The sequence below is a fragment of the Bombina bombina genome, chromosome 4, assembly GCF_027579735.1.
Source record: "Bombina bombina isolate aBomBom1 chromosome 4, aBomBom1.pri, whole genome shotgun sequence".
In the NCBI taxonomy this organism is placed as follows: Eukaryota; Metazoa; Chordata; class Amphibia; order Anura; family Bombinatoridae; genus Bombina; species Bombina bombina.
In genome coordinates, this window is record NC_069502.1 from 617,986,258 (window position 1) to 618,003,052 (window position 16,795).

Below are 16,795 nucleotides of genomic sequence, written 5' to 3' on the forward strand. Positions count from 1 at the left end.
TTTCTAGAGAAACCTATGGGCTGATATCCCTGTGTCACATATTGGACTTTTGTGAAAAGCTTATAAAGCAAAATATAGCATGTGTCCTGATACAATAAACATATGCTTGAAATATTATTTTCTTTCATAAGGTGGTGAGACTCCATGTGCCATTTACTCCTGGCCACTAGGAGGGGTAGCAAAGATTCCCAAAACTTCAAGATTAGTGAATCCCTGTCACCTCTCTGGTATGCTAGTCTAATATTTGCCTCTGAGGAGGAAGGTAAAGAATGGAGTTGCTCCAGATTCTTCGTTGAGAGGGGTCCTCAATCTGAGGCCCATTTTCCCCCTCAGAACACTACTACTAAGAGGGGAGATGGGGAGATTGGGGTATTGGATAGTGACCGAATTACTCTGTGTAGGAGTTTCCCACAAGCCTGAGACAGGTTTTGTCGGGACCGGTCCCTTAGCCTCCTCCAGTTGATATACTCAACACATAAATCATCTGCTGTAATGTGCTCCACACTAGATGGGTTGTCTACTGGAAGCGGGCATTTGTGCACTGGGTAAGCTCAGTAAAGTGAGTGCATCTCAAGAAAAGTGAGCAATTTCATTCATTCACATAGCCCACAGGCTATTGATAGTTACCCTTTTCATGAGGTATATCATAGCCAGGGACATAGAAATATACAAATACTTAAAGGGACACTGAACCCAATTTTTTTCTTTTGAATTTATTTTGACATTTTAAGCATCTTTCTAATTTACTCCTATTATCAAATTTTCTTCATTCTCTTTGTATCTTTATTTGAAAAGTTTAGATGCTGGCCCATTTTTGGTGAACAACCTGGGTTGTTCTTGCTGATTGGTGGATAAATTCATCCACCGATAAAAAAGTGCTGTCCAGAGTCCTTAACCAAAAAAGGTTTAGATGCATTGTTTTTCAAATAAAAATAGCAACAGAACGAAGAAAAAGTTGATAATAGGAGTAAATTAGAAAGTTGCTTAAAATTGCATGCTCTATCTGAATCGGGAATGAAAAAATTTGGGTTCAGTGTCCCTTTAAGCAAACTCATTATTGTGCATTGCGTGCTCTAGATGCCTGGTAAGCCAGTGTAGGGGTGCTGCATAAGGTAAGTGCCTTTACACAGCCCGAGGCTATCTGTAGGTACTCTGACACAGGTACAGCATAGCCAGGGGACTTCACCTGCTCCCCTCATGACACAATTGTTTCTCCATTTTATATCCCTAACAGTTCTACTAGAATTGGATATTTTATTTGGGAAGCCTCTGACCCTTTTTAACCCTCTGGCAGCTTTACCGTTTTTCATTTGAGCACTTTTAAAAATTGTGTATGGCCATTTAAGAGAACCGGCAATAGCTTAGTGTTTGATGTGGTTCAGTAGTGCAGGCTCTGGTTAGGCTGGGGAACACATTTTGACAGGGTTTATAGGATTATTATGCTTGGTGCTCTTTTTTTTTCACATGCAAACAAAAGTGTTTCTGTGTACTGCTTTATATAAGGTGTCATTGTGTACTGTTATATAAGTACAAACATGGGACAAAATATTTGTCCCCCCCCTGTTATTTCCTAAAGTGGAGTCAGTTACACACACACACTATGTGTGTGTATGTATGTATGTATGTATATCTATCTATATATCTCTAATCTCTAATCTGAAGATAGCAGCACTCTCACAAACTCCTGCAGACAAAGCTGTACTCAGACCAGGGTGCATCAAGGTCAAGGATACAATAAATGAAAGAAAATAATGCACTCTCTAGATTTAAAAGTTTTAAAAGGGATTGTCAGACCTGATCTGCGTGTGGGAATGTAACAGATCATTAAGTGTATAGATCCATGTGCATACTGAATGTCTCTGATTACCATTGTAATGGTTATTAACGTGACTCCACATTAGAATACAAGCAGTTGTAATCCCTCTGGTACACATTTATTTCATTCCATTCAGTTTCCGACATAATCTTGCCCATGTCCGTGCAGCTCAGTTCACCTATTAAGAGCTCTTAGACGGGCCTCATTTTGTGATTAGGTATTAAGTAAATAAGTACACACAAGTGTATATATAGTTTGATCAGTACATATGTGGTTTTATATCTATTTTTATATCATGATTTTTGGTTATGTATTGCATTGTATCTTTTTGTTATACTATAAAATGTACATATGACTCTAGGCTAATCAGCCTAGTTAGTTGCTATGGGCACAGACTCACATTTGATTGGTGGTGCACTGGGGTGGGGGTGTCTTATGTATATCTTTAAAATATTTCACTGTTCACTATTTCTTTGTCTGAGGAAGGGATGAAAGCCTTGAAACGTCACACAGTTAAGCTATTTTGAAACTTTTACATCCAGAGAGTGTGTGTGTATGTGTGTGTATGTGTGTATATGTGTATATATATATATATATATATATATATATAAACACACACACACACACACACACGCGCGCGCGCGCGCACGCGCGCGCGCGCGCACACACAGAGAGAGAAGTGCACTCACAGGAACGAACAACTGGCTCAATACCATTGTTAGCCTGTTCTATGGCGATTTACCACCTGGGTGTAACTTTTTAGTCCAGTAATGCTTTTCACAGAGTAGAACTTTCCTGTAGTATATCAGTCTGACCCCGCCTATTATGGTCAGTCCAGCGCCGAAATACCAGGCAATTCCTCTCTGAACAAGGAACACAACATCCCCAGACGATAGTTTCGGCCTTCATTGGGCCTCGTCAGTGAGGTGTAGCCATATTCCTCTAAGCACACTGAGCAAGGAATCCATGTCTGGTTGCCCCTTTTTCCCATAGAGAGACTAAATACATACAGAGAGAAGTGCACTCACAGGAACAAACAACTGGCTCAATACCATTGTTAGCCTGTTCTATGGCGATTTACTACCTGGGTGCAACTTTTTAGCCCAGTAATGCTTTTCACAGAGTAGAACTTTCCTGTAGTATATCAGTCTGATCCCGCCTATTACGGTCAGTCCAGCGCTGAAATACCAGGCAATTCCTCTCTGAACAAGGAACACGGCAACCAAAGTATTACCAATACAAGGGCTAGTAACAATGATCTGAATTTAAATAGGTAACAGATCATTGGTGCAGGAGAAAGAGAGAAATTAAATCCTAAAAGAGTAAATCAGCATTTCCTATCCAGCACTAACTAATCCCTAAAAAATATGTGGTTCTATAGCCCGAGTGTTGAGGACCCTTAACATAACAATATAGTATAAAAACGTAATAATGCCTAATTCATAAATACACTGCGAGAAGGGAGCATAAATTGATTTAAAGGCAATTTATATTATATATCACAATGAATATGGCCATTCAACTTCTATCATAGTGCACTATGGATACAGAAAAAAAGAGGGGAATCATGATTCATAAAATAAGAGAGAGAGCTCTCAAAGCTCAAAAGCATAAACTGAAAAAATATAAATTTCCAGGATCCTGTTAAGGTCACAGGAGGGATGCACTAAAGTTCCCAGCACTGAAGTATAGGAATTATATCCTGTGATTGAATGTACCACGTCCAAACAATAGATATACAATGGATGGGCAGAGTGTGTCTGTATTTGGAAATTGGATCAGTGACCGCTCTTGTTCCATTAGAGACACTGATAGCTGTATTTAGGCAGTTATACCAATATGCAAAATATCCCTTTTTTTTTTTTTTTTTTTTTTTAAATAATTTTTATTGAGGTAACAAATTCAGATATAAACATACACTGTAAAACAGCATGGCAACACGCCTATTTGACAAACAATAATATTGAGGCAACCCACACAAGAGGCATGTCTTATACAGATCAACCAGACTTTGGTTTCAACTTATGAGTGAAATTGTCTAGCCATGTGTAATACCTCATTTTACTTAGATACATATTCATTTGGACATTTAACATACCAAACATGTGCCGCAGTCCTTGGGCCTGACATCAGTAAAAGACAAAAAATGTCAAATAAGAATGGTTAGGCCTACAATTGTCCATATTTTCTTTGTCAATAGCTATATAAAAGTTAAACCTTATAACGTGGAAAAAGTTTATAATAGTAGTTAATTATGAGACCTATCTTTTTTGTAGGAAATCTGGAAGAAAGAGGTGGGTCTTTAGATATCCACAGTACAAACTTCACAGTAGCATACATAGGTAGCGTAGCATATAAGGGTAAGAAAACATCTTATTTTATAACTAACATTCTTCCTATAAAAGAGGATCTCTTGATGCTAGAGGGGGTTATAGCTGTAAGTCTAAGACTCTATCCCTGTAACTCTGGCATATTTAAGGCGCTATAATGTGATATCAAATGTGCCAAGAGTATATATAGGGGGAGCAGACCTATATAGTCAACATGGATTACCCTACATAGATATGCAAAGCCAAATACATCTGACCAGTTAAGAGTAAAACATTCTTGTCCCCTAATAACAAGCTAATAAAGATTATTGCTGTCATACACATTCAATTAATAGAGCACATTATTAAAGTGTATCAATAACAGAGATCATTAGACAGTTTCAGAGCCACAGCCCCCATCTGAGCTATTAACTGAGTCCCTATCTAAAAACATAATCTAAAACTGATAGGCAACCTATGTGCCTTAAACTCGCCCTAATACCCTCTGCAATAAGTAAACTGGACTCATGGATGCTAAATATAGACTTCCTAGCAGTTGAAGCATAACTAGGGCTCTGAAATATATAAATGTCAAAAATAAAAAAAAACAATAACAGCAAGATGTTTTTAGTTATATAATCTCTAGGCATTATAGTAACAAACAATACCTGGAGAACGGTGCATCTCCCCTGGCCCTTTGGACAAATTAATCAAGGAGTCTTACATATTATGGGTGAGACATCAAAACAAACCCATATACAATGTACTAATTGCAAATAGGATGTGGAGCATCACCCCAGTGGGAAACCCGTTTACAGCCAATTCTAAATGGTGGGGTAATCTAGAAATGGTATAATAAAACTATGTTGCCTCCTTTAAATATATTTGTCCTAACAATAGCTTAGTAGTTTCACACATGCAATCCCACAGTGAATAATACACAGAAGACATTTAAAATTCTAGAGAGCTGTGGAGATTGTACACTTTCTTTTATGATAGCTTATCTACAGAGCTGAATAACTACTTCTCCCAAAAGCAAAGGAAAACGAAAATAAAGCGACTTTTGCTATCTAAAAGGAGCTTATAAATATTACATTTTCCCCTATTTCTAATATAGCTATATCAGAGTCTCAATGAGCACTACATTCTGATGGGGGGGGGGGGAGGGTGCAGGCCTCTATCGGACCTGCAGTATAGTGGATGTGAATTGGGGGGAGGAGGACTGTTATCACCTACTTGAGTCCCAGGTTCCATTCAGAGTCTCTATCAAAATATTAATCCGACGTTTGGGCAAAATCTATTTCGGCTAACCTTCTTTCTCCATATCTCATGGGGTAATGATCCATATGTAGATATAAATAAATATAAATATAGGCCCCTCACATCAAACCCAGAAACATAGCAGTATTACAAGTATTAATTACATTGCGGCATCAGATATGTCAGATCGCTATGGAGCATATGAACTCCAAGTTCAGAAAAGGAGCAGTCTTGAAGTGGGGTTAGGTCAAGCCTGTCAGATGTCATTCTGCCTTTTACTTTTACCCGACCCCGACTTTTGTAACAACACCAAGGCCCGGGAGGCCTCCGGGCACCTCAGGAATCAGATCCATCTTGTACTCAAACGTGCGCCATGACCCCAGGCCGCAACCTCTATAGAAATCCGAGGCAGCGGGACAACAGCGGGCCACCGGCAACCAGCGCCCTCCCGGAAGGCCTTTCGTAGGGGAGCCGGCCGGTCTCCCCCATGTGTCCAGGTAAGCGACAGCCATCTGGGTGATTCCAATAGAGCAATCTTCGTGGGCCTCTGCAATTTCTGGCGTGGCGTTAATAACCACTGCTGCCCCAGCTGTTTCCATCTTAGGCGGGTCCAGTACTCCAGGAGTTTCTAGGTTGCCGACATCGGTGGCTCCGGTAAGTGTGCTGACATCCCCCAGTGGGCCTCCGTTCATAGTGTTTGGAGCTGTCACTTCCACTCTTCTGAGTTCACAAGGCTGCGTCACAGGGGCCTCCATTAGTTTCATGAGCCGGTCAAATCTGCGATGTATCTGCCGCTCAGACTCAGCAAATAGAGCTTGAATTTTAACGTAAAAGTCCTCCTCCATGTTGCACATAATGAGCAGAATGTCACTGTATGCTCTGATTACCCGGTTCCCCGGGGGGGAAGCTGGGATCCCTCTCCTTAGGAGCTGCCAGGGACCCGCAGCGGTCCAGACTGGGAAATCCTGTTATATTTTGTAAAATTTTTATAGCAGTCCATTCAGCCAAATAACCCCTGCATCTTAAGGTAGAGATTCTTGCTGGATGGCTGTGTAGTGAGCAGATTACAGGCAGGATGTAAAACTGTATTGCAGAGCTCCCAGTTTAGCGTCCATCTTGGACCTTAGCCCGGACACGCCCAAAATATCCCTTTTATTCAGGTGATCCCACAGTTAGGCTATAACATTCATTGTTTTCATGTTGGAACCACATCTGTGCTTTAGAACAATCCGCCGTAGCGGTTTATACTTGCGGTTCGGATGGAGTCCCACTATTGCAGTGCCACACCTCCTAGGTAAACCTGTTGATCCCACACGCATGGTGTTTTTCCCTAGGGTGTTTGTCTCCTCTCTGTTCCTTTCGTTGATATGCCTTCAGATTTGTGGATACACCTCCACACACTTCTGCCAAAAAATCACTGTTCCTGTGACTTGATGCCTTAGTTGCTCAAACAATGCTACTGCCAGCTATGCGTGTTTCACCCCTAAGGCTCTGGGGCTTCTTCCGGCTCCAATGAAAATCATATGATCCTAGGTGTATTGAGGTTTCTTTTAAAGGAATATTGACAGAGAAAAACTCCTCCCATTTTGAAACTTTTAAAGTTATAAGTTGTATGGGGCAAAATGGTAACATTTTCAGTTTGATTTTGAGCTTTTAGAGCTCTCTCATTTTATGAATCATGATTCCCCCTCTTTTTTTCTGTATCCATAGTGCACTATGATAGAAGTTGAATGGCCATATTCATTGTGATATATAATATAAATTGCGTTTATTTTTGCTCCAATAAATGCTTTAAAATCAATTTATGCTCCCTTCTCTCAGTGTATTTAGGAATTAGGCATTATTAAGTTTTATATACATATTGTTATGTTAAGGGTCCTCAACACTCAGGCTATATAACCAACATATTTTTTTTAGGGATTCGTTAGTGCTGGATTGGAAATGCTGATATATATACTATTTTCTTTCATGTAATTGACGAGGTCCATGAGCTAGTGACGTATGGTATATACATACTACCAGGAGGGCTAAGTTTCCCAACCTCAAAATGCCTATAAATACACCCCTCACCACACCCACAATTCAGTTTTACAAACTTTGCCTCCTATGGAGGTGGTGAAGTAAGTTTGTGCTTCCATTTTCTCTGCGATATGCGCTTCTCAGCATTTTGAAGCCCGATTACTCAGAGTACAGTGAATGTCAGAGGGATGTGACGGGAGTATCAACTATTGAATGCAATAATTTTCCTTGCGGGAGATCTATTTCATAGGTTCTCTGTTATCTGTCGTAGAGATTCATCTCTTACCTCCCTTATTCAGATCGATATACTCTCATATTCCATTACCTCTACTGATAACTGTTTCAGTACTGGTTTGGCTATCTGCTATATGTGGATGGGTGTCTTTCGTTAAGTATGATTTCATTACTTAAGACACTCTTAGCTAAGGTTTGACACTTTATGCATTAATATAAAGTTCTAAATATTTGTATTGTACTTATATTTGCCATGAGTCCGGTTTATGCATATTTCCTTTTGCAGACTATCAGTTTCATATTTGGGAAAAAACATATCTAGGAAAATTATTTTTCTTACCTCATGTGAAAACGAGCAAAAGGAATCGTGTCCGATGCAGCAGTCATGAGGCCTAAAACTTCCATGCACATAGCCACTGAAGGGAATGACTGAGACTGAAGGTGCTGACATGCTGCAACCAATTTTAAACGTCTCTTGTCTGTTAGATTCAGCGTCCATGACTCCGTCTCTATCTGGAAACCTAAAGAGGTGACCCTTGTCTGAGGAATCAAGAAACTTTTTGGTAAATTGATCCTCCAACCATGTTTTCGAAGAAACAACACTAGTTGATTCGTGTGAGATTCTGCAGAACGTAAAGACTTAGCTAGTACCAAGATATCGTCCAAATAAGGAAACACCGCAATACCCTGTTCTCTGATTACAGAGAGTAGGGCACCCAGAACCTTTGAAAAGATTCTTGGAGCTGTTGCTAGGCCAAATGGAAGAGCAACAAATTGGTAATGCTTGTCTAGAAAAGAGAATCTCAGGAACTGATAATGTTCTGGATGAATCGGAATATGAAGGTAAGCATCCTGCGAGTCTATTGTAGACATATAATGTCCTTGTTGAACAAAAGGCAGAATAGTCCTTATAGTCACCATCTTGAAAGTTGGTACTCTTGCATAACGATTCAAAATTTTCAGATCCAGAACTGGTCTGAATGAATTTTCTTTCTTTGGGACAATGAATAGATTTGAATAAAACCCCAGACCTTGTTCCTGAAAAGGAACTGGCATGATTACCCCTGAAACCCTCCAGGGTCTGAAACACACTTCTGGAAAGCCTGAGCTTTTACTAGAATATACTGGGATGCTTGAGAGAAAAAATCTTCTCACAAGGAGTGTCTATACTCTGAATCCTATTCGGTACCCCTTAGAGACAATGCTCAGAATCCATTGATTATGGACAAGGAATTTGCCCAATACATCCTTGAAAACCTTAATCTGCCCCCTACCAGCTGAGCTTGTATGAGGGCTGCACCCTTCATGGCTGACTTAGGGGCTGACTTTGGTTTCTTAAAAGGCTTGGATTTATTCAATTTGAGGAAGGCTTTCCAATTGGAAACAGATTCCTTGGGGGAAGGATTTTGCGTTTTTGTTCCTTATTTTGACAAAAGGAATGAAACGATTAGAAGCCTTAGATTTACCCTTAGGTTTTTTATCCTGAGGCAAAAAAACTCCTCCCTCCCCCCCCCCGCCAGTAACAGTTGAAAATAATAGAATCCAACTGAGAACCAAATCAATTATTACCTTGGAAAGAAAGAGATAGTAATCTAGACTTAGATGTCATATCAGCATTCCAAGATTTAAGCCACAAAGCTCTTCTAGCTAAAATAGCTAAAGACATGGATCTAACATCAATTTGATAATATCAAAATGGAATTACAAATAAAATGATTAGCATGTGCAGTAATCAAACAATGCTATATAAGTCAGAAATCCAATTCTTGTTGCGCTAAATTCTCCAACCAAAAAGTTGAAGGAGCTGCAACAGCAGCCAAAGACAATTGTAGGCCTAAGAAGATGACCTGAATATAAATAGGCTTTCCTAAGATAAGATTCAAGCTTCCTATCTAAAAGGATCTTTAAAGGAATAGTGTTCATTTAGCAAGAGTAGAAATAGCCCCATCAACTTTGGGGATCTTTTCCAAAACTCTATTGAAATTGCTGGTAAAGGATACAATTTTTTAAACCTTGCAGAAGGATTAAAAGGACTACCCGGCTTATTCCATTCCTTAGAAATCATATCAGAAATAGCATCAGGAATAGGAAAAACCTCTGGAGTAACCACAGGAGGTTTAAAAACAGAATTTAAATGTTTATTAGAAGGTGGAAATGCAGACAAAGCCTTCTGAAAAGAATCGGTAGCAAAATCTTTAAAATTAAAGTATATCATGTACATTAGAATTTGAAGGAACTGCAACCGACAATGTACTATTACTAATGGACACACTATCTGCATGTAAAAGTTTATCATGACAACTAATACAAATGACATTAGGAGATATAATCTCCACAATTTTACAACAAATGCAATTAGCTTTGGTAGAACCGATGTCAGGCAGCATTGTTCCAACAGATACTTCTGAGGCAGGATCAGATTGAGACATCTTTCAAAATGTAAAAGAAAAAACAAAATATAAAGCAAAATTATCAATTTCCTTATGACAGTTTCAGGAATGGGAAAAAATGTAAATAGCATAGCCCTCTGACATAGAAAAAGGCAAGAGGCAAAAAGCAATGGGGCAACAAATAATGAAAAAAGTTTGGCGCCAAGTATGACGCACAACGTAACTGAAATTTTTTTTGGCGCCAACCTTGTCTGGAAATGACACTCGCGTCGCTAACGACGCTACCCTGTGTGAAACCTCTGCGTCTATTACAACGCCGGAAATGACGAACTTGCGTCAACGGACGTGCCTTTCGCGCCAAAAAATTCTCACGCCAAGAATGACGCAATAAAGTGTAGCATTTGACGCACCCGCGAGCCTAAGTCAGCCCGCAATTTGAAACAAAGTAGTCCAATTGAAAAAAAGACTAAACCCCAGGTAAGAAAAATATTTCTTAATAACTTTCCCCAAATATGAAACTGACAATCTGCAAAAGGAAATACATGAACCTGACTCATGGCAAATATAAGTACAATACATATATTTAGAACTTTATATAAATGCATAAAGTGCCAAACCATAGCTGAGGTGTCTTAAGTAATAAAAACATACTTGCCAAAAGACACCCATCCACATATAGCAGATAGCCAAACCAGTACTGAAATAGTTATCAGTAGAGGTAATGGTATATGAGAGTATATCGTCGATCTGAAAAGGGAGGTAGGAGATGAATCTCTACGACCAATAACAGAGAACCTATGAAATAGACCCCCGGTAGGAAAATCATTGCATTCAATAGGTGATACTCTCTTTACGTCCCTCTGACATTCACTGTACTCTGAGAGGAATCGTGCTTCAAAAAAGCTGAGAAGCACATATCAACGTAGAAATCTTAGCACAAACTTACTTCACCACCTCCATAGAAGGCAAAGTTTGTAAAACTGAATTATGGGTGTGGTGAGGGGTGTATTTATAGGCATTTTGAGGTTTGGGAAACTTTGCCCCTCCTGGTAGGATTGTATATCCCATACATCACTAGCTCATGGACTCTTGCCAATTACATGAAAGAAATGCATTCATTGGATTCAAAATTCTTAACTTTCCTTTATGCTGCATAGTGTGGCTTGACTTGTACCACAACTTTTGCTATCAAAATAAGATTTTGATTAATGTCTCAGGAATGGATGAATTATATGCTGGACAAATATGTTGAAAATATTGTTGACGTTGCTATAAAATGTTCCCTGGTTTCTCGCTAAAACATTTTTTTTCTATCACAACTCCTATTAGACTATCCTGCTTTGGAAGATTTTGATAACTGTCCACCTGACAGAAGTTATTCATACTATCCCTTCATTAAAATTGTAAGGCTATTAACCTTGAGCAAGTTGGCAGTTTGTTCCTGGTTTAAATTGGAGTTGATACTGTACACCGACACGCTCTCTTCTGCAGTGGCTCCATTGTTGTCCTTCCAAAGAGCTCCCAGGGTGTTGTGGACTTATTGCACAAACATTATTTTTTTTGCCTGCAAGTAATCTTTGTTTGCCTACAACATTTACGTTGTCTTCAAGAATCTCTTCAGGGTGGTTTTAAATAAGGGTTATTAGGTGTATGGTGAGGACTGTAGAAACCATTGCAAGAGCCTGCTTTCTTCTGTTACAGCTTAAGTTTCTTTACCATTGGAACCACACTCTTAATGATTTGTCACAAGTTATTTTCCTCACTCGCACCTTTTTGGTTAATCCTTAATTGGGGGTTATGATGACATGACCTCCAACTGCCCTCTGCATCTAACACATGCTGGATATCGATAAACCCTTAACTTCTTGAATGCACATATGACAGTGATTGCTACCCTATTCTTGGACCTTTTCCAAGGTCTTGTGTCCAGTCTTGCTATTGACACTCACTTTATAACACCACTGTGATAGTGCAATGCACCAGGAACTGAACTGGAGGAAAACAATGTGAAGTCCTAATCTTGGTTGCTAAGTAAATCCATTAACCAGGCGTAAATGACGAGTTTCTGTTTTAGTGCACACATTGGAGGTTTGGCTTCATATGTGTTTACAGGTCGACAGGGTCAATTTAATATTTCATCCTGGTACCCAGTATTTTGTCAAGCACTGGGCTACATGACGCATGCACGCACGCACACACACATATACATATATTTGTGAGATTATTCTACTAGATTTTTAAGTTTATGCTGCAGTCTGTAAAAGGTGTTATGCACGTTTTAACATCACTAGCCTGTATGTATGCCAAGCACAATAGATTGCATTAATTTGCAATCACAGCTCTGCTTGCTTTTTACTTGCGTATTAATAAGAAGAGAGAGGAGGCAGAAAACTGAAAGGCGTTAATTTTATTTTGCAAATCTATTGCTGGATAATAAATGAGTAGGCTTATTGTTTAATGTGTAACTCCTACATGGTATATGTGTACATAGCTTGCTTGCAATTGCCTTGTTTTAAACAGAAAGAAATTACATAAACTTAAATTTTTTTGCCTCCTCTCTCACAGAAAATGCTTGCACAGATGATATGAGCACGGCTTCCACCAAGGCCTAGAACTGTCTTTTTAAGAACAGTTCTGTAAGGCAATATACGAATGGCCCAAGGAAGCCCGCAAGTTGACTTTCAGGTTTTAAATGACCCTGCGACAAAAATTCCCTGAGCTGCCTGAGGTGTTGTTTCCCCCGGTGCATGCAGCAGGTTAGTGTTAACAAAATATTTCAATGTCCATTTAATGATTTTTGGCATTTTGTACTTTCCCATTTAGAGCTAAAGGGAAAAAGGCATAAACCTCTGTTGTAAATGCTGTGGCATGCTATGATTAATCTATGTATTGCTTCCTTTGCTGCTATACTTCAGTTTATTACTTTGCTAGATCAGAGGTTGCTTATAATCGGAACCAAATATATGATTCAACTGAAGGTACATTGTTATAAACTTGAATACTACAATCCCCCTTAAATTCAGGGCTTGACAAATTATCGGATGTAGGCCATTCCTAAAAATTCTAGAATGTACTTCTACCTTTCTGCTTCAACTACATACATCAAAATATAGCTATTCCCTGGCTCCTAAAAAGAAAAATTTGCCAGACCTGGACTCTGTTCTGGTTTAGCTACTAAGCTTCAAATAAATAATTTGTCAACCCCTGCTTTAATTTTTTTTTTAATTTTATTTAAACATTACATAGAGATATTGATAATCTAAAAATATATTCATACGCTGTTTTTGTAATTTTATCAACATGTTAAAAACATGCTTGCAAATGTACCATATAATCTGTGCTTTAGATTTAAAGTGGTTATAAATGATGAAGCTTTTTGGAGGTGAACAGCCTCCAGTTTCAAAATGCAATTTGTAACAAAAGTGGAGCCCTTGCCATGTTTGGAAAGAATATCAGCACACATTGTTTTACAAATATAGACTGGGTGCATAGTCTATGAAACTATTGAAGATAATTTACATTAAAAGGAAAATGAAACCCAAAAAATTTCTTCTATCATTCAGATGGAGCATACAATGTTAACAACTCTCCAATTTACTTCTATTATCTAATCTGCTTCTTTTGGTATCCTTTGTTGAAAAGAATACTTAGGTAGGCTTGGGAGCTAGCTGCTGATTAATGGCTGCACAGAAATGCCTCCTGTTCAGGTAGATACCAGTAGTGCAATGCTGCTCTTTCAAAAAAAATAGATGAAGCAAAATTCTTAGTAATAAATTTAGAAATCTATGTTCTATCTGATTCATGAATGAAAACATTTGGATTTCATCTTCCTTTAAATCTGTGTTGTAATATTTTACCTGGCCAATTTTTATATTTTTTAAAAAACAAACAACTAAATGATTTATTGCAACAGCTTATTGATCTTAGTCAGATCCTCTTGGATTGGAGAAAGGATATTCTCCTTTAAAGGTAAAAGTCTTAAAGTGAATGTAAATTTCGATGCTAAAGTGCCCGGTTTTTAAAATTCAATTAAAAACAGGGGCACTTTAAATCATCAAATTTACATTTCATCTCATGTTGTGAAAAAAGTTACCTTTTAAACTTGACAGCAGCTCCAGCTTCCCCCGGCCGTTGCAAGCCATTTCTGATGTCAGAAATGATGGATTGGTCATCCTCCAATCACGGCCCCCCCCCGGGGGAATCGGTGTCTGATTCAACGCCGTGATTGGAGGAAGCCGGATTTCTCATTTTAGACCCAGGAAGAGGCTTTGCAAAGGGTGGAGGAAGCTGGAGCTGCTGTCAAGATTAAAAGGTAAGTTTTTTTTTTTTTTTTTTTTTTTTTTTTTTTTTTTTTTTTTCACAACAGGAGTGAAATGTAAATTTTGATGAATTAAAGTGCCCCTGTTTTTAATCGAATTTTTAAAAAACGGACACTTTATCATCAAAATTTACATTCACTTTAAAGGTTTTCATCTTACTTGCATTATCCCTTCCCACCACAGTGAGCTCAGGCGCGTGCACATATCTTTAGCCATCTAGCAGCAGTGTTTGCAACAATGTTTATAGCAATGGTATACATAGTTGCATGCACTGTTGGCATAAAATGCAGGATTCCTTTATTGTCAGAACTTTTTGAGTGAACTCACTATCTGCTGTCTCTTTCGTTCACAGTCACCATTAGGTAGGCTATGTTAGAATATCTATAACACTTTAAAAATAGATGGTGCCATTATTGTATAGAGGCCTATAAGAAAATGGCAATTCACATTTGCGGCAGCACCGAAATAGTGCTGATTTGCAAGTGACCCAGCTCACTGATCACCAGGAATCCAAAAAGGTCAACTGCAATCTCATCGGACGCAGGCTTTATCAAGTAAATACCATGCATAATATTCCTTTTATTAAAAAATGTCTCTACATTTATCAAATATAAAACAAAATTTATGCTTACCTGATAAATTTCTTTCTTTTGCGATAGTACCGTGTCCACGGATTCATCCTTACTTGTGGGATATTATCCTTCCCAAACAGGAAGTTGCAAAGAGAGCACCACCGCAGAGCTGTCTATATAGCTCCCCCCTTAACTCCACCCCCCAGTCATTCGACCGAAGGCCAGGAAGAAAAAGGAGGAGAAACTTAAGGGTTGCAGAGGTGACTGAAGTTTTTAATCAAAAATACCATCTGTCTACAATAGACAGGGCGGGCCGTGGACTCGGTACATCACAAAAGAAAGAAATTTATCAGGTAAGCATAAATTTTGTTTTCTTTTGCATGAATGTACCGAGTCTACGGATTCATCCTTACTTGTGGGATTACCAATACCAAAGCTTAGGACACAGATGAAGGGAGGCGGACAAGACAGAAAACTAAAATGGAAGGCACCACTGCTTGCAAAACCTTTCTCCCCAAAAATAGCCTCCGAAGAAGCAAAAAGTATCAAATTTGGAAAAGGTATGAAGCGAAAGACCAAGTCGCAGCCTTACTAATCTTTTCAACAGAAAGCATCATTTTTTAAAAGCCATGTGGGAAGCTACCGCTCTAGTTGAATGAGCTGTAATCCTTTTCAGGAGGCTGCTGTCCAGCAGTCTCATAAGCCAAACAGGTGATGCTCTTTCAGCCAAAAAGAAAGAGATGTTGCCGTAGCCTTTTGACCCCTACGCTTTTTGCCATTGCATATAAAAATTTTAAAGCACGAAACCACATCAAGATGCGCAACAGACCGTTCCTTCTTACAAGAACGGATTAGGACACAGAGAAGGAACAACAATTCCTGATTGATATTCCTGTTAGTAACAACTTTAGGTAGGAACCCAGGCTTGGTACTTAAAACCACCTATCAGCATAAAACACAAGATAAGGCGAGTCACATTGTAATGCAGATAGTTCAGAAACTCTGCGAGCTGAAGAGGGTAGCAACATAGGAACAAAACTTTTCAAGATAAAAACTAATCTATGGAATGCATGGGTTCAAACGGAACCCCCTGAAGAACTTTAAGAACTAAACTTTAGACTCCATGGCGGAGCAACAGATTTAAACACCAGGCTTAATTCTAGCTAAAGCCTGACAAAAAGCCAGAACGTCTGGAACATCTGCCAGCCGCTTGTTGCAAAAAAATAGACAGAGCAGATATCTGTCCTTTTAGAGAACTAGCTTACAATCCCTTCTCAATCCCTCTTGGAGGAAAAGACAAAATCCTAGGAATCCTGATTTTACTCCAGGAGAAACCCTTTGGATTTGCACCAAAAAAGATATTTACGCCATATCTTATCGATAGATTTTCCTGGTAACAGGGCTTTCGAGCCTGACTCAACGGTATTTATGACTGACTCAGAGAAAACCCCGCTTTGATAGAATTCAAGCGTCTCAATCTCAAGCAGTCAGTTGCAGAGAAATTAGATTTGGATGCTTGAATGGACCTGAATAAGAGGTCCTGTCTCAGCAGCAGAGACCCATGGTGGAAGAGATGACATGTCCACCAGGTCTGCATACCAAGTCCTGCGTGGCCATGCAGGCCGCTATCAAAATCACAGATGCTCTCTCCTGTATGATTCTGGCAATCAGACGTGGAAGGAGAGGGAAAGGTGGAAACACATAAGCCAGGTTGAACGACCAGGGTACTGCTAGAGCATCTATCAGTACAAGCCTGAGGATCCCTTGACCTGGAGCCGTAACAAGGAAGTTTGGCGTTCTGACGAGACGCCATCAGATCCAATTCTGAGTGTGCCCACATAGCTTGAAACCAGTTGAGCAAACACCTCTGGATGAG

The 16,795-nt window shown here is 39.2% G+C and overlaps 1 protein-coding gene across 1 annotated transcript in view; it reads left to right on the forward strand.

The window, feature by feature from the left end:
* TAB2 (TGF-beta activated kinase 1 (MAP3K7) binding protein 2) overlaps window positions 1-16,795 on the forward strand; it is a 354,938-nt gene that overhangs the window by 180,194 nt on the left and 157,949 nt on the right. Inside the window, 1 exon segment of the mRNA XM_053710637.1 lies at window positions 12,594-12,784. Coding sequence (XP_053566612.1) covers window positions 12,776-12,784 — 9 coding nt within the window. The 5' untranslated portion in view covers window positions 12,594-12,775.